Source organism: Oxyura jamaicensis, chromosome 5, assembly GCF_011077185.1.
Source record: "Oxyura jamaicensis isolate SHBP4307 breed ruddy duck chromosome 5, BPBGC_Ojam_1.0, whole genome shotgun sequence".
Taxonomy (NCBI): Eukaryota; Metazoa; Chordata; class Aves; order Anseriformes; family Anatidae; genus Oxyura; species Oxyura jamaicensis.
Window position 1 is genome coordinate 29,145,119 of NC_048897.1, and position 19,957 is coordinate 29,165,075.

At 66.4% G+C, this 19,957-nt stretch overlaps 4 protein-coding genes across 6 annotated transcripts; all 4 read left to right on the top strand.

The window, feature by feature from the left end:
• The first annotated feature begins 465 nt into the window (after window positions 1–465).
• FNBP4 (formin binding protein 4) lies at window positions 466–11,629 on the top strand. The gene is made up of 16 exons (XM_035326620.1): window positions 466–641; window positions 791–871; window positions 1,783–1,919; window positions 2,056–2,242; window positions 2,379–2,529; window positions 2,609–2,723; window positions 2,813–3,157; window positions 3,506–3,716; window positions 5,488–5,606; window positions 7,906–8,010; window positions 8,315–8,448; window positions 9,412–9,590; window positions 9,975–10,291; window positions 10,449–10,979; window positions 11,076–11,233; window positions 11,435–11,629. The coding sequence occupies exons 1-16, from the start codon at window positions 512–514 to the stop codon at window positions 11,523–11,525; spliced, it is 2,991 nt and encodes a 996-aa protein (XP_035182511.1). The 5' UTR covers window positions 466–511; the 3' UTR covers window positions 11,526–11,629.
• On the top strand, window positions 3,706–18,983 carry MTCH2 (mitochondrial carrier 2). Of its 3 annotated transcripts, none has more exons than XM_035326675.1 (14): window positions 3,706–3,716; window positions 15,790–15,883; window positions 16,008–16,092; window positions 16,181–16,287; window positions 16,369–16,395; window positions 16,670–16,723; window positions 16,811–16,868; window positions 17,008–17,059; window positions 17,143–17,202; window positions 17,640–17,733; window positions 17,847–17,891; window positions 18,002–18,069; window positions 18,399–18,474; window positions 18,606–18,983. In XM_035326675.1, the coding sequence occupies exons 2-14, from the start codon at window positions 15,797–15,799 to the stop codon at window positions 18,690–18,692; spliced, it is 900 nt and encodes a 299-aa protein (XP_035182566.1). In that variant the 5' UTR covers window positions 3,706–3,716; window positions 15,790–15,796; the 3' UTR covers window positions 18,693–18,983. The 3 variants fall into 3 exon arrangements, with proteins under 3 accessions (XP_035182566.1, XP_035182565.1, XP_035182567.1); XM_035326674.1 differs by lacking the exon at window positions 3,706–3,716 and adding an exon at window positions 9,632–9,926 and having other exon boundaries at window positions 15,780–15,883; XM_035326676.1 differs by lacking the exon at window positions 3,706–3,716 and adding an exon at window positions 12,811–12,833.
• Window positions 11,707–15,770, top strand: AGBL2 (ATP/GTP binding protein like 2). Its single transcript, XM_035326629.1, is given in 14 exon segments — window positions 11,707–11,962; window positions 12,059–12,122; window positions 12,197–12,325; window positions 12,460–12,669; window positions 12,754–12,861; window positions 12,940–13,090; window positions 13,173–13,421; window positions 13,423–13,941; window positions 14,008–14,170; window positions 14,264–14,390; window positions 14,521–14,618; window positions 14,691–14,788; window positions 14,862–15,078; window positions 15,187–15,770. Coding segments are annotated over 14 exon segments (2,520 nt in total). The 5' UTR covers window positions 11,707–11,932; the 3' UTR covers window positions 15,544–15,770.
• Window positions 18,984–19,565: 582 nt separating the features above from the next.
• Window positions 19,566–19,867, top strand: LOC118167376 (nucleoside diphosphate-linked moiety X motif 8-like). Its single transcript, XM_035326705.1, has one exon. It carries the CDS (start codon window positions 19,626–19,628, stop codon window positions 19,860–19,862), a length of 237 nt encoding a protein of 78 aa, XP_035182596.1. The 5' UTR covers window positions 19,566–19,625; the 3' UTR covers window positions 19,863–19,867.
• Window positions 19,868–19,957: the final 90 nt, after the last annotated feature.

Here is a 19,957-nt window from a genome sequence, read left to right on the forward strand (position 1 = left end):
TGCAGCCCTAAGGGCTGGGGTATGTACAGCGTGTGCTATAGGGCATCCCAGAGCTCTGCGCCGTAGGACGCAGGACTGAGCTATGCCCCTAAATCACAGCTTATACGTGGGAAGACCAGAGCTGTAAACCCGTGGTGCTGTGGCCCTGTAGGGCAGCACTCACTCTAGGGCCGCCCTCTTGCCTCGAGGAGCGGGACAGAGCTCTGGGGGGCAGCACCCTGCTTATGGGGCAGGATCGAGCTATGGCCCTAAATGACGGCTTACGCTACGGGGCCGGACTAGCTATGGGGTTGGACTCCCTGCGGAGGGCTAGACTACCCCCGTAGGGCCGTACCCGCATAGGGCCATGCCCCTAGGGCCGTACCCGCCGCAGGACCGCCCCGTCCGGGCGTGTCCCCGCAGCCCCCCCGACGCGGTGACGCAGCACGCCGCCTCCTCCTCCTCCTCCTCTTCCTCCTCCTCCTCCTCCTCCTTCCCTTCCCTTCCCCTCCCTCCGTCGCTCGCCGCCGCCATGGGCAAGAAGTCCCGCAGCGCGCCGTGCCGCCGGCCCATCCTGCAGCTCTCCCCGCCCGCCCCCCGACGGGAGGACGCGGGGCCGGCGCCGCAGCCCCCCGAGGGCGCGGAGTCGGGCTCGGAGCCGGGTAAACCCCCCCCTTACCCCCCCTAGGCAGAGAGGGGCGACGCCTTTGTGCGTGGGGCTGCGGGCCGGGCCGTTCCGGGCCGTTCCGGCCCCGCGCGGCTCCCCCGGGGCTCTGTCCGTGACCCCCCTTTGTGCTCCTTCCCCCCGCAGACGAGCCCGAGGCGGGGCCGGAGCCGCCCCGCAGCGCCCCCAACCCGCCGCCCCCCGCGCCCGCCGCCGTCAAGCCCACAGGTAAGGGGGGGGACACCCCAAAAACCCGCCCTGCCGCCCCCCGGGGACACGCCGCCACCTTTTGTCCTCCCGACGGTGCCCCCCCATTTTCCTCGTACAGCAGGGCGGTTGCATACGTTAACTCTGGGCAACAATCGTTTTCCATTGTTTGTTTTCATATTTTTAACCCGCTCTTTTTTATTTATTAGGGTGGTGGTATAACTTAATTTTTTAGCTCATTATTTTTGCATGAAGTATGTATTTTTTAACCCCCCTTTTTTCTCTATGCAACGGGGTGGTTGTACGAATCGACTTCTTCTACTAATTCTTTTTTCACTGGTTATATTTTTACCTCCCCCTTTTTCTTTATGCGAGGTGTGGTTGCATAAATCATTTTTTGCATAAATTATTTTTAAACTTTATTTTCCATTGTTTACGTGCTTTTTTTTTTAACGTAGGGAGCGTAATCTCCCCCTTTAAGCCCCTTTTATCTGGGGCGGTGCAGCGTTTCTCTCACCCCCCAGCTGCCTTTTTTTCGGAGGGGAGCAGGGTTATTGCCCCCGACCCCCTTTACTGCTTTTTGGGGTGCCCCCCCAAGCGATGCGTGGCTGATCCCCCTCAGCACCTTGGGGTGGCGGACGCTGTTTTCCCACCCGTTATTTTGGCGTGTATTTGTTTTTTTGGGGGGCATGTGCGTACACATTTTTTGTTTCCTTTTTTTTGTAAGACGTTTTTTCCCCCTTCCTTCAATTTTTGGGGGTGGGTCGATGCTCCCTCGCTTTGCGGGTGGGACACGATGCCCCCCACCATCGAGGGTCGCTCTTTGCTCCTCGTTTCTCCTGGCTGCCTCCTCCCCCCCCTCCCGGCAGCCATCCCGGGAGGTCGCGGGGTCCCCGTCCCCTCCCCGCTGAGGGTCTCCTCTCCCCGGCCAGGCGGCCTGTGCCTGCTCGGCGCCTACGCAGACAGCGACGATGAGGAGGGCGAAGCCACCGAGAAGTCGGCGCGCTCCGGGGACGCGAACGGAAACAACTCGGCCGACATCGACAGCACGCTGGCAAACTTCCTGGCGGTGAGCGGGGGGCGCCGGGGGCTTCCCACACCCCCCCGAGAGGGAGCCGCGGCGGGGAGAGGGCGGCTCCTGGATGCTCCTGCTCCTCTCTCCCTCGCCCGGGGCTTTGACTCGCCTCGCCACCTTGTTTTTAAAGGAGATCGACGCCATCACGGCCCCCCCGCAGCCCGCCGAGCCCGCCGCCGCGCCGCCCCCCACGCCTCCCCGCCCCGAGCCGAAGGAGCCGAGCGCCGGGCAGCCTGCCGGCACCGCCAACGCCAACGGCACGGACGCGGCGCCGGCCCCCGAGTGGCAGTATGACACCCAGTGCTCGCTGGCGGGAGGTGAGCGCTCACCGCCGGGGCCGTGCCCGCACGGGGAACCCGGGGAGGTGGAGGAAACGAGGGGGGGGGTGACGAGAGCCTGGGGATGCGGTGGGGGTCCTGCGATTGACCGACTCGTCCTCGCCCCCCCCAACAGTGGGAGAACTGGAGATGGGCGACTGGCAGGAGGTGTGGGACGAGAACACGGGCTGCTACTACTACTGGAACACGCAGAGCAACGAGGTGACCTGGGAGCTGCCGCAGTACCTGGCGGCGCAGGTTCAGGGCCTGCAGCACTACCAGCACAGGTGAGAGCGAGCTCGGCTGCGCGGCAGGAGCGGGGCTGCGTCCCCACGCCGGCCCCTCACTGCTCCTCTTCCTCCTCAGCGCTGCAGCAGCGGGTGCCAACGGGAGCTTCGCGGCGTCTGCGGAGCTGTACCCGCAGGAGAAAGGGGCCGCAGCGGGCGGCCGCGGGGCCGGCCTGGTCAAGCCGGTGAAGAAGGTGAGTGGGGCGAGCCGAGCACCGGGGGCTCGGGCCAGGGGCGCGCGGAGCCACTGCCCGCAGGCTGACGTGGCTCTCGGTCCCCGCAGGAGGTGAACGAAGGCGTGCAGGCGCTCTCCAACAGCGAGGAGGAGAAGAAAGGGGTGGCCGCGGCCCTCCTGGCGCCGCTCCTGCCAGATGTGGTGAAGGAGGAAGAGGAGCGCTGGCGGAGAAAGGTGATCTGCAAAGAGGAAGTCGAGCCGCCCCCGGAAGAGGAGGCGAAAGTGGAGGAGGCGGCGGCTGCTGCCGCTCCTGAAGAGCCCGAAGCTGGCAAGGACCCCCTGGAGGACACGCTGCAGGAGGAGCTGTGCAGCGTGGTGCAGTCGGGGGAGAGCGGGGAGGAAGAGGAGGAGCAAGACACGCTCGAACTGGAGATGGTGCTGGAGAGAAAGAAGGTACGGGAAGTTCTTTGTCACGTGAATAGGGCCGCGGGTGCAGCCGAATAGCGGCTAGAAAAGAACCAGGAGCAGCAGACGCTTGCGTTCCTCCCCCAGCCCTTTGGGAGGGGACCCGGCACATCCCGCGCTGCTCCCGGTCGGGCTCCTTGCAGAGCTGGGAGCTGATCGGCTGTGGCTGCGTGCAGCTGCTCCCCTGGCAGTCCCAGAGCTCCGTGTTCGCTGCCGTTAAGGCCACATCCTGATTAGAGCAGCCGTTTCCCTTTCGCTCACAACTCGTACCCGTGGCCGTCCTTCTGGGGGGGTTCAGGCCCCGGCAGCGCAGCTCACCGGCTCGTGTCTCCACAGGCAGAGCTGCGTGCCTTGGAGGAAGGAGACGGCAGCGTTTCAGGCTCCAGCCCGCTCTCTGACGGCAGCCAGTCGGCCTCGCAGGATGCGACCCGCAGGCTGGCCTCCAAGCGAGGGAAATGGAAACTGTTTGTGGGAGCTGCCAGCCCCGAATCCACTAGTCGAGGCTCCAGCAAAACGGGCCGGGAGAGCCCGGAGGCGGGAGAAGCAGGTAATTCGAAAGGCTCCCTTCGGAGGGAGGCGCGGGTGTTTGGAAAGGCCGCAGCCCTCTCCTGCCGGGGCCTCTTCCCACGAAGATGCGGCTCGCCCGGAGCCCACGAAGCCCCGCGCGGTGCGTAGCGAAGCTGGGAGGCGAGGTACGTGCGCGGGGCAGGAGGGCCCGGCCGCGGGGTGAGAGTCCTGCGGGCACAGGGACAACGTGGTGCTCTGCCAAATCCTTTATTTTGTAGCTAAAATACTTATCGGAGCGCTGATAACGAGCGCGTTACTGGAAAAGAGAAAGCAAAGCATGGGGAGCGGTGGCTTCAGGCCCTGCTGCCTTCTGCTTTCCTCCCGCCGCTATGAACCCTAACTGCTGCGTCGGGAGCTGTTACCTCCTCCTCTGTAAGCTCTGTGTATCGCTGGGGAACAGCCACCATGTTTCAAGCAGCTGAGGTGTCCCCTGAGAGCCGCCCGGCTCCGCACCGCTGCGTACAAACCTAAGGCAGGACCTCGCTGCGAGACCCCCTCGTTCCTACCAGGCTGTTTCAGGAGAGCTGCGATGGGGTTACCGGCTTCTTTGCTTCCCGTGCAGCGGCGAGAGGCCTTTCAGAGACCTCCGCTGAGTGGACGTTGCAGAGCACCACGTAGATTTATTGCCTCGGGGAAATGGCACGATCGTGGCCGCTGCAGCGCGTGCTGCGCTGGCTGTGGTGGCTGGAGGCTCCCCGGCTCTCCCCAGAACACTTCGGGAGAACAAACAACGCGTGCCTGGCTGCCGACCCCTCTTGGGAGTGCAGCATCGGGCCAGCACCTGCCTGCCTCGTAACGGAGCAGCGCAGCCCCTCTTGAACGCAAAACTTGCCAAATGAGAGCCGTCAGCTATTTCCAGGGAAAATTGGGCGTGGAAGTGCCCTGTGCCCGTAGCAGGCTGCGTCCCGCTGCAGCGGGAGGCGGCGTGAGCCCGGTTAGGGGCCGCTGCGACCCTGGCATGTGCGTGCTTCATGCAGAGGTGTGATCAGGAGTCATGCTGCGGAGCTTGCACGACATCGGTGACGGTGTGTGTCCGGGTGGCTCCTGGGGAGTGGTTTTTCCATGGGTCTTTTCCCCGTACTTTGTGGGCTTGTGAACAAAACGTGCCTGGGACCGGCTGTCATGCAGCCGTGCTGTTTTCCCACTTGGCATCCCAAGGAAATGTGAAGCCGTTACTCCGAAGCGACCTGCGTAATGCGGGCCTGCACCCTGTGCCGTGGGGTAGCGAGGGGACCGAGCGCCAGGAGCGCGCTGCTTTAACCCGAGGGCTTTTGGCTGGAGTCCCCAGCAAGGCTCCCCCAGCACTCGGGCAGTTACTGAGTTGCTGCCATCCTGTGATGTTGCCCACACAGGACGTTATGGTCCAAAAGCAGCTTTTTGGGAGCATTCTAGTCTCTAACAATTGCCTCGATCCGCTTAATTCGCGGCACCTCTAGCTGACGGATTCTGAAGCCGCAGGAGTTTCGTGATTGCCCACCCGGCGGCTGACTCTGCGCTTCCTTCAACCTCTGCTGCCGGCTCTCTGTTGCTCTTCCTGTCCTTGTGTCCTAGCAGCTGTAATTCTCCGATTCCTGCTCTTCTGGAAGATCCATGGCTGTCCGACGCAGAGGGTCTGCAGCCCTCTCTGCTTTTGGTTTCAGGCTTTTTTTTTCCCAGCAGCGAGCTTTGGCTCCGGCAGCGGCGCGTGGAGCCCGGGCAGCGCCGCGGTGGCGGCAGGACGCGAGGTTCACCTCTCGTTTCTTCTCCTGCAGCCGCGGGCACGGAAGCACCCGATGTGCATTCAGACAAAGAGGCAGAGTCTGAGGAGCCCCAGGAGAAAGCCAAAGCACAAGGGGCACCAAAAATAGAAGAGGAGGAGCAGGACCTAAAGGTAATGCAGGTGTGCGTGCGTGAGACCGCGTTCTGGCACGTGGCGGGGACAGCGGCAGGGCGCTCACCCAGGCCGGGAGCGGTGCTGGCTGTGCCGTGGGGCTGTCGGGTGCCTTGCCCCCCCGGGCAGTCAGTGCTGGGGCTTTGGCCCTTTCTGGGGAAGGTGGGGGCAGTTTGATGCCTCAGATCCTGGGCTGCAGGAACAGCTCGCCCCATGAAAGGGCGGCTGTGCAGGATTGGGCCAGCATCTCTGTAGCCCCGTATCCTGTCTCCAGCAGGAGCCAGCAGCAAAGGCTTGAGAGAGCCTCTTAAAGTAAAAAAAAAAGGGGGGGTGGGGGCACAAAGAATGGCCCCTGGGTCTTGTCACGAGAGAGAGCAAACACTTTTGTCTTGACTTGTTGATACTAACGCCGTTACCGTCCTGCATCCAGGCCGAAGACTCCTCGTCCATAACCTCTGTGTCCGGAGGCTGCCGGTGTTCAGGTTCTGCCCTGTTCCCGGCGTTACTTTACGAAGCAGCAATTGGCTGTTAGGTGCAACCTGGGGAAGCCCCGGGCGCTTCTGCACCATCGTGCTGCTATTTCCTCTCCAGGGGCTCAGTTTGCTTTTCTGACTGCGGCTGAACAATTCCCAGAGCTCCTTCCTGAGCCGCACCAGTTGCACGCAGAGCTGCAGGTGCTGGGTGCTGGTTACAGAGTGCCAGGGGAGATCTTTGTCCGTCCCCGCCTGTCCCCTTCACTCCCCAGCCGCTCACTACTGTGAGATCTGCGGCGTTAAATTTGACTCCCCAGAGATTTCGTTGCGTTTGCAAACTTTGTTGCCTCCGTTTGCCGCGTCCTTTACGGATGCCATTTCTTTATGGATGTCCTTTATGGATGGGGAATTGCCAGCTCGTGGCACAACCCCAGTGGAAACCTTCCGCAGAGAAACCTGGCGCTGAGTCCTTATTTCCCCTCATTTAATCACTTTCACAGTGCGAAAGGGCTTTACCGTCCTGGCGACAGATTTAGCCTCTGCCCTGTTAACCAAAACAACTCTTAATGAGTTTTGAGATGTGATGTTCTCTGCACAGAACCAGCGAGCCGCCTCTAGTGCAGCGTTTCCATGAGGCTTTTGTGGTTTTTTAATTCATTTCAAAACAAAAGCAAAAAGACAAAGCCTGCAGCGAGGATCACGCGCGCTGGCTGCTGTGTCCCAGCCGGCTGCCGAAAGCCTTTCAGACCGTCACATTTGCTGTCACCTTTTCTTCTGGTGCTGGAGGTGCTCTGTGTGACGGACTGTATGCCGTAGCGTGGTGGTTTCACGTGCAGGAGCCCTCTAGCGCTGTTGGAGGAATGCCGTCTCCTCGGGTAATTTGTACCGCTCGCTTCGTCGGTTCGGGGCCACCTCTCTTCTGCCAGCCTCTGGTTCGTAGGAGATCCTCCGCTGCGGAGCCGCCTTCCGCTGCAGGACCTTCCTGGCTTCCCCGCAGGGATGTCGGTGTGGGAATTCATTTCCCTGCCTCGGGCTCCTCTAGCACGGCTCGTCGGCCCGGCCCGGCCCTGTCCCTGGGGACAGGCGCCACGTTGTTGGCTTTGGGGACCTTCCAAAGCCTCTGCCAAAGAATGATGGAAAACAAAAATTGTCTCAGAGCCGTCCTTGAAGCAATCAATCGCAATGTCCCTCGGAGGCATCTGTGCTGCCCTCGGTTGCTTCCTGGCTCGTTACTTGCTCTCAGCCCCTTCCCTCGGTCACGTCCCAGTGCTGCGCCCATCGCGGAGTTCCCACTCCTGCGGGGTGCTGGGGTTGAGCCCCCGGTCGCTGCGGGCTGGTCTGGATCTTAACGGGGGCCCTGCCTCAGCTCCTGAGTAAATGCAGAGCGGGCACCTCTCCGACTTCCAGCTAGTTCCATGGGAAGTGGCGATGTACAAAGGCTGAGGATACGTCCCGGCCCATTTCCTTTGGGAAGCAGTTGAAATATTTTGACTGAGCGTTTTGTGCCCCGGCAGTAGCTCTGCCGTGACTCCAAAGCCGGAGCGCACGGAGCCGTTGGCTGGTTTGGAGCTGGGGGCCGCGATGTAGAAAGGGGCTCGCCGAGAGGGGCCACCCCGCACAGATCCCATCCCGGGGGGCGCGGGAGGGAGCGGGCTCGAAGGAGGGGGCGGCCAGCACCGGTTCCAGGGGGACTTCCACACCCAGCCGTGCCGAAGGACCGCGGAGAGTCCCCGGGACGTCCTCGAGCCGCGGGGCTGCAGCGGGCGCAGCAGCCTTGTGACGCCGCCCGAGCGCGGCTCTTGACTCTTCCCCTTTCTCCCTGGCAGTTTCAGATCGGAGAGCTGGCAAACACTCTGACTAGTAAATTGGAGTTCCTGGGCATCAACAGACAATCTATCTCCAACTTCCACATGTTGCTGTTGCAGACAGAGGTAACCAAGCCTTCGCCCCTCGCTCCGGCCTTCCGTCCCGAAGCGGATCACATACTGTCCGCCGCTCGAGCGCCGAGGGCCGGTGCTGCGTGAAGCTCGTGGCGGTGCCACGCGCCCGCCCGCCCGCCTCCTGCGCCGCAGGGCCCTTCCTCCGCGGGGGGCGAGCATGGCTTTGCGCGGAGGCGGTCTCTTCCTCCTGGCCCCCCGAGTCCCGTGCCGTAAGGGAGCCTCCTGGACCTCGAGTCCTGTCCCGAGGGCCGCTTGCAGCCCCCCTCAACGGCTTCCCCCGGTTCTTGCCCTCTAGACCCGCATTGCAGACTGGCGAGAAGGTGCTCTCAATGGAAACTACCTCAAACGCAAACTTCAAGACGCAGCCGAACAGCTAAAACAATACGAAATAAACGCCACCCCTAAAGGCTGGTCCTGCCACTGGGACAGGTACGCGCTCTCCTACCTTTCTCACCTTTCATCTTTGACATCTCAGACATGATTTGTGACCATCACCACCTGAAACGACGTGGCGCCGTCCCTCTCGGAGACTCCGTTAGCGGTGCCGGGCAGGCACAGCATCTTCCGGCACTTACAGAGTTGGGGCCAGCCGCCAAATTGGAGAATGCAAAGCGAGAGCTCAGTGCTTTGAGACGGAGCCGATTCCCTGATTGGACAGAGCTGGTGTTCACTCTCGCGAGTGTAAAGCGCTGCGGAGGGCGGGCCTGGGGGGTCGCGCATGCGAGAGCTCTGTGAACTTTGCAGGATCTCTGGATCACCTCTTCTGACCAACAGCTCTGACAAAGGACAAACTTCAACTCATCGACGGAATGAAGAACAAGATTTCTGTCTCCTGCCAGCAGGTCAGACCCAAACATTTCTTTTTCTATTTGGCTTTCTTGATTAATTTTCCTTTATTTGAAATCTTTGCTCTTTTGTTTTTCAGCTCCCAGATCCGCTCCCTCTCTCTAGCATTCACTGTATGTTTGACACCAAGAGTATCATAAAAGCGACCTCCACGCACCGTGGGCTAGGGGGGCAGCCGCTTCTCTCACTGGGCTGTTCCCCGGTGCCCCTTCTTGGAGGGCGACTTTGAGCCAAGGCAGTGGCTGAAAGTCCCGGTGCTAGCCCGACCTCGCTCTGCTGCACGCTGGCCTGCTTTCTCAGCCCTCCCCTCCCCGGAGCGGGGGGCTCAGCGGTGCTCACGCAGCCAGCGGTGCGAGTAGCTTTGAGCGAGCCGGCTCGGGCCTCTCCTGCCTCTGTCCTCAAAGTTGTTTGTTGCGTTTGGGAGTGGCAGCCCAGCTGCAGAGGGTCTTCCCTGCGAGAGCACACTGCTGTCGTGGGCAGGCCCGCCTCGGAGTGTCGCTACACGGGGAGGGAAAGTAAAGACTCGTTTTCTTTCTTGTGATTTAGGGAGCATAGACGCTATTTCTATGTTAACGAGCACTCAGGAGAGTCGCAATGGGAGTTCCCCGACGGGGAGGACGAAGACGAAGGACAGCAGACCTCCGACAGAAAAGCCGACGGTCCTCCTAAACCACCTCCAAAAGAGAAAGGAGAGCGCGCCGGAGATGCCGCCGAGCGCTCCGCAGGTACAGCACGGGGGCAGGAGGAGAAGGGGGGGGGGTGCTGGGATTGTGCTCCCCAGGAGCAGGTTCCCGTCCACGCAGACACGCGGCGTGGGTCCTGCCGCGCAGGCGGGAGGCTACCACCTCCCTCGCCGGGCGCCTCGCTCGTGGTTAGCGGAGCCGGGGCAGGCACTGCTCCTGCGTCTGAGCCGTCCCCGTCGGTTGTAGCCGTCCCAGCGGAGCCGGGGAAGGCGGGGTGCTGCGGGGTCGAGCTCGCAGCCTGGCCTCCGCCTCCCCGTTCTGCGGCAGGGCCTTGGACGGAGGCAGCACGCGCCCGTGCTGGCAGCAGGAGCGGCAGCGCGGTCAGTAGCGTGGGTTTTCAAGCCTGTGTCAATATGTATTCTTCAGGCTCCCTTTGTAAAGAATCCTTCTCAGGCCAAGTTCCTGCTACGTCTCTCATGCCGCTCACTCCATTTTGGACTCTGCTTCAGTCCTCTGTCCCGGTCCTCCAACCTCCCTTGCCTTTGGAAATGCCTCCGCCGCCTCCGCCTCCACCAGATTCGCCCCCACCGCCGCCGCCACCACCCCCGCCGCCGCCTGGAGAAGACGGCGAGATCCAGGAAGTGGAGATGGAAGACGAGGGGGGCGAGGAGCCGCCTGCCCCAGGAACAGAAGAAGACGCTCCCCTGAAGCCTCTCCTGCGCCCGGCTGTCAGCAGCAGCCAGGTGAGCGGCGGCGCAGGCACGCGTGCCGTGTTGGTGTTTGGTCCCCGAGCACTTGAGGGCCGAGGGTGGTGGTGAAAGGGGAGCGAGGGGCGAGTCCCGGCCCCGTTGGGTCCTGTCCCTCCTGTCTGGGCTCTCACCTCGTCGCTCTCCGTTGCAGGGAGCCGCTGAACCCAGCCCTGCCCCGCTGCTCTCCGCCAAGCCTCAGAAGCGGAAAGCCGCCGAGATGAGCCCGGGGCTGATGCAGCGAACAGCCACCATCGGCAGCTGCCCCGTCATCTACAGCCAGCCCCTCATGGCCGCCAGCAAGTACCAGCCTTCGGCCGTGCCCCTCGCCTCCCTGAGGCCACGCCAGCGGCTGCAGAGCGAGATCCAAGGCCGCGCCAACCTCCGCCTCGCGCCGGGCCACGCCGGCCCCCAGCCCGCCGGCCTGGCCATGCAGCCCGGCTACTTGGGCGTGACGGCGCCCGCGGCGCCTTCCGTCATGAGCTACTCCGAGTGCGCCGTGCCAGCCAGCCTCGCCGCTGCCCCCGCCGTGCCGCTGGCCCCGGCGCGCGGATCCCTGCCTGCCACCAGCGCTCCCGAGCAGCCGCCGCCCCCCCCGCCGCCCCAGACGCCCCCACCTCCCACCCCCAAGGCGCCGCCGCCGCCTGAGAAGCCCGAGAAGCCGAGGAAGGGGCGGAAGGACAAGGTAGGAGGATGTTCCTTCGCCCTTCCCTCGCCGGCTTGCCTGAGCCCTCTCCCTTCTTGCCCACCCTCACCACGGACCGTTAAATTTTCTACACAGGGCAAGAAGGGCAAGACGAAAATGCCGTCTTTGGTGAAGAAGTGGCAGAGCATCCAGCGGGAGCTGGACGAGGAGGAGAACTCCAGCTCCAGCGAGGAGGACCGGGAGACGACGGCGCAGAGGCGCATCGAGGAGTGGAAGCAGCAGCAGCTGCTCAGGTACGGCCCAGGAGGCTGTCCCAGAGCCGGCAGCACTTCATTGTGGTGAGCTGCTTGGCTGCTCACGTGGAGAGGCGTTTATTTGCCCCCCCGTAAAGGGAGCGGGATTTGGGGTCTCTGGCTGGGAGTATGGGGGGACGGGGCGCTGGGGAGCGACCCCGTGCACCACCCGCGCGCTGACCCCCCTCTTTGTCCCCGCAGTGGCATGGCGGAGAGGAACGCCAACTTCGAGGCGCTGCCAGAGGACTGGCGAGCGCGGCTGAAGCGGAGGAAAACCGCATCGAGCACATGAGGCGCGTGCGCGTGACGCTGTTTTGGTTTTCTTTTTTTACAGTTGTACAGTTTAGAGCCCTTTACGACTCAAATCGTTGTCCAATAAATTGTAGCAGTTTGGGACGTGCTGTCTGCTTGAAGGGGGGCTGGCCCTGCCCCACGGCAGGAGGGTGGCATGGCTTCGGGGTGTCATTGCGGGCTGGGGCCAGAGCATCACCCCCACTTTGGGGACGGGGGAAACCTTGCCATGGCCCCACTGCCCTGGGTGTCTGCCAGGGATAACAAAATCCCTCTGGCTCCTTTCCCAGCTCCGCTCCGGGAACGCCCCGTCCCTCCCCCCTGCCACCGGTCGCTCAGCGACCGCGTCGCAGGCCCCGTTGGTTGCACTGCCAGGGCCAGGAGGAGGCTCGGGCACGGCTCGCGGCCATGGAGCCCTCGGGGTACCCCACTGCGCAGGTCGGGGGCCGGGGTTCGGGAGAGGAGGGCTGGTGGCTGCAGCCACTGGGGGTGGGGGGAGCCCCCAGCAGAGCCTGACGGCGCTGCCCTGCCCAGGTGGTCCCCGAGCCCTATGACAGCTTCATGCGCTGCCACCTGCGCTACTACGGCTACTTCCGAGGTGAGCCCGGGGCTGTCCCCCCCCCCTGGGGTGCAGGAACCCCCGTTTGGGCTCCAGCAACGCTCTTCCCCCAGGCCAGAAGAGGGGTGGGAAGCAGAGCCCCGTGTCCCCACGAGGACACTCCGAGTGCCACCACGCCGAGGCGCTCGGCCTGGGCAGCGCCGGCCCCGGCTGCCGGCAGCGCGTGGGGAAGGAGCCGAGCCGTGAGTGAAGCCCCCCGGCGCCGGGCTGTGGGGCTGCCTCACCCCTGCTGGGGTCCTTGTCCCTGCCTGAGGGTGGCGGGTGGTTTGGGGGGTGATACCAGGAGCGTTGTCCCCAACCTTTCCAGCCCCTGCTCCCCGCGCTCCGCCAGTGCCGTGCCGTGGGGCCGGGAGCCCCCCAGCCCCTCCTGCAGCCCCCAGGGCGCTGGAGCCGGCCCGCTCGCGGGGCTGTGGGCTCTCCAGGGAGCCGCGGGCTCTCTTTGCCCTCCCCTTGGAGCGAGGACCCCTGCCCGCTCCCCGGTGGCCCATCGAGTGCGAAGTCATCAAGGAGGCCATCGAGCACATCGGTGAGGCAGCGCTCCGGCCTCTCCAGCCCTCAGCCCCGTGTCCAACCCCTGCGGTGACAGCGTGGCGCATCTGTCCCCCCCCAGAGTGGGTTCCCCCTGAGCCCGAGCCCTTCTGCCAGCCCTTGAGCCACGAGCAGGCGCCGGCGGGCAGCAGGGAGGAGCAGGGCACCGTCGTCTACCACCTCAGCCCAGGTAGCACCCATGGGTGCCGCTCGCACCCTCCCTGTCCCCACGCCATCCCCTCAGGTGCTGAACCCCGCTGTCCCCCAGTGCCCCCAGGCTCCTCCTTCACCCGAGCCCGGGCCGGGGGGGCTCCGGGCCCCCTCTCCTCACCGGCTGTGGCCCTGGAGGGCCCCCAGGACACCACGCTGCTGTTCGAGTCGCGCTTTGAGAGCGGCAACCTCCAGAAAGCCGTCAAGGTGTAAGAGCAGGGACGGGGCAAGGGCAACCAGAGGGACACGGGGCAGGGCCGGGTGCCGGAGTGAGGCCCTTCCCCCCGGCAGGGGCCCCTACGAGTACGTGCTGACGCTGCGGCCGGACTTGTACACCGCCAAGCACACCCAGTGGTTTTATTTCCGCGTGCAAAACACCCGGAGAGACGCCGTCTACCGCTTCACCATCGCCAACCTGGCGAAGCCCAAGAGCCTCTACGGCGAGGGCATGCGGCCGCTGCTCTACTCGCAGCAGGATGCCCGGAGCCGTGGCATCGGCTGGCGCCGCGTCGGGGCCGAAGTCCGCTACTACCGGGGGGGGTGGCGGGGAGGAGCCGGCCTCCTTCTGCCTCTCCTGGAGCATGCGCTTCCCCCACGACGGCGACACCTGCTACTTGGCCCACTCCTACCCCTACACCTACTCGGACCTGCAGCGGTACCTGCGGGCGGTGCTGGGCGACCCGGTGCGCTCGCGGTACTGCGCGGTGCGGGCGCTGTGCCGCAGCCTGGCCGGCAACACCGTCTACCTGCTGACCATCACCGGCCCGGCCGGCGGCGCGGGCAAGTGGGCGGTGGTGCTGAGCGCCCGCGCGCACCCCGGCGAGAGCGGCGGCTCCTGGGCCATGCGGGGCTTCCTCGACTTCGTCCTCAGCGCCGCCCCCGACGCCCGGCTCCTGCGCCGGCTCTTTGTCTTCAAGGTGGTGCCCATGCTCAACCCCGACGGGGTGGTGGTGGGCAACTCCCGCTGCTCCCTGGCCGGCCGTGACCCCAACAGAGCCTACGGGACGGGGTGCCGGGGCTCCTTCCCCGCCGTCTGGCACCTGCGGGCCATGGTGGAGAGGTGAGGCCGGCGCGCGGGGAGCCGGCGGGCTGGTGCCAGCGGCCGTATCCTGACGGGAGCCCGCAGGCTGCTGGCGGAGCGGGAGGTGGTGCTGTACTGCGACTTCCACGGGCACAGCCGCAAGAACAACGTCTTCATGTACGGCTGCGACGGCGGCCGGGCCGCTGCAGCACCGCGGCTGCGGGAGCGCGTCTTCCCCCTGATGCTGAGCAAGAACGCGCCCGACAAGGTGGGCTCTGCCATCCGCACCTCCCTTTGGTGATGTCCCCGGGGGGCTGGGGACGCGTCCCCCCTGCCGCGCTGACCCTGGCGTCGGCCCCAGTTCTCCTTCCCCAGCTGCAAGTTCAAGGTGCAGAAGAGCAAGGAGGGGACGGGCAGGGTCGCCATGTGGCGGATGGGCGTCACCAACAGCTACACCATGGAGGCGGCCTTCGGCGGCTCCACGCTGGGTGAGGGGCCGCACGGAGGCACCGGGGACGGGGTCGTGCCGGGGAATGGGATTGCAGCAGCCCCACAGACGGGCTCTGGGGCCTGGCTCGGGAAGCCGCTGCTCGTTTTCTTGTCCCGTGTCCCCTGCAGGTGGGAGAAACTCGCACTTCACCGTGGAGGACCTCAAATCGCTGGGCTACCACCTCTGCGACACCCTGCTGGACTTCTGCGACCCCGACCCTGCCAAGGTGGGTGGGCGCCCGTGGCCGGCGGCCCCTCCCGTTGGTGGTGGCGGCAGTAACGCTGCCTCTGTCCCGCAGTTCCAGCGTTGCCTGGCAGAGGTGGACGCGCTGCTGCGGCAGCGGCTGGGCTCCGGCAGGAGCTGGAGCGATGTCCCCACCTCAGACCTCGAGTCCAGGTACGTCCCGGTGACGCTGCCCCTGGGGCCGGCAGGGCCGGTGGTGGCTTCAGCTGTCCCCTCCCTTGGGCAGCACCAGCGGCTCCGACAGCTCCGTGTCTGAGGGATCCCCGGCACGGCCCGGGAGCCCCCGGGGACGGGAGGGACAAGGTGCCCGGGAGGACGTGCTGGTACCCCTGCGCCATCCAGGGCAGCTGGAGCCGAGGAGGAGGAAGCGGCTGCGGAGCCGCAGAGCGAGGAACGCCCTGCGCGGGCCAAACGCCGTCCGCCAGAGCCACGCCGGTGTCCCAGTGAGCGTGGTTCACCCTCCCCTGCCCCGGGGCTGCGTCCTCACACTGCTCCCACCTCGGGTGGCAGCGCCTGGGGCTGCACCGAGCCCCTGCTTTGCGCTCCCCCAGGTGCCACCACGGTCCCTCAGGCCCTGGGGACAACCACGGGTCCCCAACACCCCCAGGGGAGGCCGTGGGGTGCCGGAGGAGCCCGAGCAGCCGCGTGGAGCCATCCCCCGCCAGCCCGTCCCCACCGCAGCGGGAAGGGGGTCCCGCGGCCGTGCCGCTGCGGGGGACGCCCGGCTGCAGGGGGGCACGAGGGCCGCAGGCCCTGCCCGTGCCACCACCGCCACTGCTGCCACCACCGCCACCGGTTCCTCACGGGGCACGGCCGTGGCGCTGCCCGCACCGGGGGCCGCCGCCGCTGGGCGCGGGGGGCGGCCGGGCCCCGCCAGCCCCCGCTGCTACGCCTGCGCCCGGCGTTAACGGGGCCGCGTCCCCCGGTGCCTGCCGGGCTCCCCCTTCCCCTGCAGGCCCCGGGGGCCGCCGCCCGGTGGCACCTCGGGGCCCGTCGCCACGGCGCCGCCTCAGGCCTCGGAGGCCCCGCCGGTGGCGCAGGCCGCGTTGCCACGGCGACCCGGGCGGAAGCGGGCGGCGGGCGCGGCGGAAGTACCGGGGGCGGAAGCGGAAGCGGCGGCCGTGTCCTTCTGGGCCGTGGCGCCGGGGCGGCAGCAGCAGCATGGCGGACGCGGCCTCGCAGGTGCTGCTGGGCTCGGGGCTGACGGTGCTGTCGCAGCCCCTCATGTACGTGAAGGTGCTGGTGCAGGTAAGGGGCGGCGCTGCCGGGGCCGGGGCGAGGCGGCGGTGCCGGTGCCGGGGGGTCTCGGTGCCGGGCCCGGGCCCCGCGGGCTGCCCGGGACGGCGGGGACGGGCCGCGCCTCTCCCCGCAGGTGGGCTACGAGCCGCTGCCGCCCACGCTGGGCCGGAACATCTTCGGCCGCCAGGTCTACCAGCTGCCGGGACTCTTCGCCTACGGTGAGTGAGCGTCCCCGGGAGCCCCGTGCCCGGTGCCGCGGGCGTTCCCCGGGGGGGCCCGGCGCGGCCTGACCCGCGTCTCCCCCAGCCAAGCACATCGTGAAGGTCGACGGGAGAGCGGGACTCTTCAAAGGCCTCACCCCCCGGCTCTGCTCCAGCGCCATCGGCACCGTGGTGCACAGCAAAGTGCTGCAGGTACCGTGCCCCGTGCACCGGTCCCGGCAGGGCTGCGGCTGCCCGTGGGTGCCCGCTGACCGTGTGTCCTTCTCTCCGCAGCGGTACCAGGACGCCGAGCAGGCTGAGGTACGTTGGAGGCGGATCTGGTGGCGAATCCCTCCCTCCCCTCCTCCCTTTCTGTCCCCAGCAGCTGCTCCTGCCAGGCAAGGCCGTGCCCTGCAAGGCCGTGCAGCCCGGCACGGAGCTGGCTCTTGGTGCTGCCCCAGCGAGGTGTGAGAGGAGAAGCAGGCTGCTGTGCGAGCTGGGGGGCTGGTGCTGGGGGGCTGCGTGGCTGTGCCTGGGGAGGACGGGGTGAGTTTCAGGGGGCTGTGCCCTGCCTGACGCCTCTGCCCGTCTGCAGCCAGGAGCCAGCAAGAAGGAGCCCGTGTCCTCGCTGGAGCAGGTCCTCAAGGAGGTGAGGAGCGCAGGAAGAGGAGGGTGCTGGGCTGGGCGGTTCCCTCCTGCCCTTCCACCCCTCGCTGACAGCCCCTTTCTCCTCCAGACCTCCCGAGAGATGGTTGCTCGTTCCGCCGCGACCCTCATCACCCACCCATTCCACGGTAGGTACCCCCGCACGGCTGCCTCTAGCTGCTGCTCCTCCCCACGGACAGCCCGGGTGCCGGGTGCCGTGGTGTCCCCACCGCCCTGCAGCGTCCCTTTGTTCCCCGCTGACCCTGCGTCGCCTGGCTCTGCCCGCAGTGATCACCCTGCGATGCATGGTGCAGTTCATCGGCAGGGAGACCAAGTACAGGTACGGGGCGCGGGGGCTGCCGTGGGGTGCCGTGTCCCTGCGTGGCGTGACTGCTGCTCTCTCCTCTTCCCCCCCCGGCCCAGCGGGACACTAAGCGCCTTCACCACGATTTACCGAGAAGAAGGCATCCTGGGATTCTTCGCGTGAGTGCTCCTGATGTTGAATTTGTGGGGGGCAGCGGGATCTCTCCCCAAAACCCACAACTGACTCGGTGCTCGGGTCTTGCTTCTCACTGTGTCCGTCCTCCCATTTCCTCACCCACTGGTACTCAGCCCTAACTTTGGTGTGCGGTGCCCGTTGTGCCCTCCTTCCCGGACAGGTCCCTGACACCAGCCCTGTGTTGCTGCCCCGTGCCTGGGGACATTAAAACCGCAATCCTCCTCCCACGGCCGGCAGCTCGGGGCGCTCTGAGTCACCGCAGCCCTTTCCTCCCGGCCGTGTGTTCTTCCAGCCAACACAGGCCGTTTTTTCCAAGCCTCTGTGCTCCCAGGGCACGGAGCTGCCCGGCGTCACCCGGCCGTTGGGCGAAGGGCTGCCGCCTCCTGTTGTAAACCCGCCGCCTCTTCCCTCTTCTCTTCAGCGGCCTCATCCCCCGGCTCCTCGGGGACATCCTGTCGCTCTGGCTCTGCAACATGCTGGCCTACCTCATCAACACGTACGCGCTGGAGAACGGGGTACGGGCTGTGCGCTGCGCGGGGGCAGCGGGGCTGGGGGCGGGCACGCAGCCCCAGGGGACGCGCGGCTCCCTGCTCCGCGTCGGGGCTGAAGCTGCCTTCCTCCTCCTCAGGTCTCCATGGCGGAGATGAAGAGCTACTCGCAGGCAGTCACCGGAGTAAGTACAGCCCCCGCGCGTGTGTTCGCACGCCCACGTGCGTGACGCCGTCACCCGGGAGCGTCCCTGGGGGGGCCGGAGCTGCTGACCAGCCCCGGCCTCCCCTGCAGTTCTTCGCCAGCATGCTGACGTACCCCTTCGTGCTGGTCTCCAACCTGATGGCCGTCAATAACTGCGGGTGAGCGTGCTGCCGCCACCTCCCTCGCCTCCCGCGCTCCCCCCGAGGGTGCGTGCGTGCCCGGAGAGGTTAGCGAGAGCCATCCATGCGGGATCAGTCCCCAGAGCTGTCTTTCCAAAGCTCCGAGTGGTAAAGGAGGGCTTCAAACCCCTCGTGGCCGTGGGTTCGATCCCTTGCTACCTCTGGGGGGCTCGGAGAGAGCCGGGCACGCCTGAGCCCAGCCCCGAGGGGGACTGCGCAGGGGCTCAGCCCGGCGGAGGGATGGGTTTTACCTCGCCTGCTCAGCCCTGGGTGGAAATAACCCCGTGGTGCTCTCCTCCCTTCGCCAGGCTGGCCGGGGGCCTCCTCCCCTACGCGCCCACCTACTCCTCCTGGCTGGACTGCTGGAGCCAGCTGCACAAGGAGGTGAGGGGCTGGGGCTGCCGCGCTGCCTGGCCACAGCTGCAGGCTCGAGGGGAGCCCTGCGGTTCTCTGGGGCCGCGGTGGGGCTGGGGACAGCCCGGCCTCACCCCGTACTAACCCGTGTCCCCTTCCAGGGCAACATGAGCCGAGGGAACAGCCTGTTTTTCCGCAAGGTGCCCGCAGGGAAGCGATATGTGTGGGAGGAGAGGAGGTTCCGCTGAAGCCAAGAGTGGAACCGCGAAGCTGAGGCCGAGCTCTGGAGGCAAAGAATTATGAGAGAGTTGTGATTTCTATACAGTTTTTTTTAAAAATCATTTAATCCTGAGAGACAAAGGTGGCCGTGTGAGAGTGTCTGTTGGGGGGCCGGGGGCTTCCTGCAGGAGCACCTGCACTGCCCGAGCCCATCCCAGCCCATCCCCAGCCCCCTTCCCGACCCAGCCGCCGGAGCCGTGTCCCCGCTTTGTTTCAGCAGCGGAAATTCCACCCCAAGCTAATGGCGCCCCGAAACATGACCCTGCTCAGTGTCTGTGTTCGTGTCTTAACCAGCGGCCGTGCCAACCTCTGGGGCAGGGGGGAAGCGACGGCCCGGGGTGGCGGCAGGGCCCCCCCGGGGGAACACACCTAGTGCCCGGCTTGCGCACCTGCCGGCAGGGTCGCACGCCCAGCGGTGGGGCTGCAGAGCCGGTGGGAACGGTGCATGCCTAGCACGAGGGTCGCACGCCTCCTGCGGACATGCCACACTTGGCAGGAGCGTGGCAGACCCTGGGGCGGGGTTGCACACCCGCTGGGAGCAGCGCAAGCCCCCGTGACCGCGTTGCATGCAGTTGCACGCCCGCTGGGAGCACTGCGCGCCCCGTGACGGGATTGCACGCGGAGCAGGCGGCCTCGCACGGCCGGCAGGAGCCCTGCTCGCCCCGTGACCGGGTTACGCACCCAGCAGAAAGTTCTGAACGCCCCCCCGCGCCCGCTGCCCGCCCCGTGACCGTGCCGCACACCCAGCAGGAGCGCTGCACGCCCCGCGCTCCCTCCCCGCTCGCGCTCCTCCCGCGGCGCGGCGCTCCCGGGCCCCCCGGGGGGGGGGGGGGGGGGGGGGCGGACCGGCGCCGGTCGCCCTCCCCTCGCCTCCTTTCCCCTCCCCTTCCCCCGGCAGCGCCATGGCGGGGCCGGGCTGGGGCCGCGTCCCCCCGCGCCGCGGGTACCTGAGCGGCGGCACCGAGCGGCGTTGCCGGGAGCTGCTGGCGGCGGCGGGGGGCGGCGGAGCGGCGGCGGCGGCGGCGGCGGCGGGGGCGGCGGTGCTGGTGCCGCTGTGCTCGGTGCGCGGCCGCCCCTCGCTGCTCTACACCCTGCGCTGCCGCCGCCTGTCCGGGCCGCACAGCGGCGACGTGAGGTGAGCAGGGGACACACACACACACGGTGATTTCGGTACCCCCCTCCCGGTTCGTCCCGGTCACCACCTCCCCCGCCCCCCGGTCCTTCCCCTGTCCGC

Excerpts from the sequence above, each read along its gene's own strand:
- FNBP4 (XM_035326620.1), top strand. The coding sequence starts at position 512 with ATGGGCAAGAAGTCCCGCAGCGCGCCGTGCCGCCGGCCCATCCTGCAG. Across the intron at positions 10,292-10,448 it reads CGGCTGTCAGCAGCAGCCAG|GGAGCCGCTGAACCCAGCCC; the intron begins GTGAGCGGCGGC and ends TCTCCGTTGCAG. Across the intron at positions 11,234-11,434 it reads AAGCAGCAGCAGCTGCTCAG|TGGCATGGCGGAGAGGAACG; the intron begins GTACGGCCCAGG and ends TTGTCCCCGCAG.
- MTCH2 (XM_035326675.1), top strand. The coding sequence starts at position 15,797 with ATGGCGGACGCGGCCTCGCAGGTGCTGCTGGGCTCGGGGCTGACGGTG. Across the intron at positions 16,396-16,669 it reads AGGACGCCGAGCAGGCTGAG|CCAGGAGCCAGCAAGAAGGA; the intron begins GTACGTTGGAGG and ends GCCCGTCTGCAG. Across the intron at positions 16,724-16,810 it reads TGGAGCAGGTCCTCAAGGAG|ACCTCCCGAGAGATGGTTGC; the intron begins GTGAGGAGCGCA and ends TTTCTCCTCCAG.
- LOC118167376 (XM_035326705.1), top strand. The coding sequence starts at position 19,626 with ATGGCGGGGCCGGGCTGGGGCCGCGTCCCCCCGCGCCGCGGGTACCTG.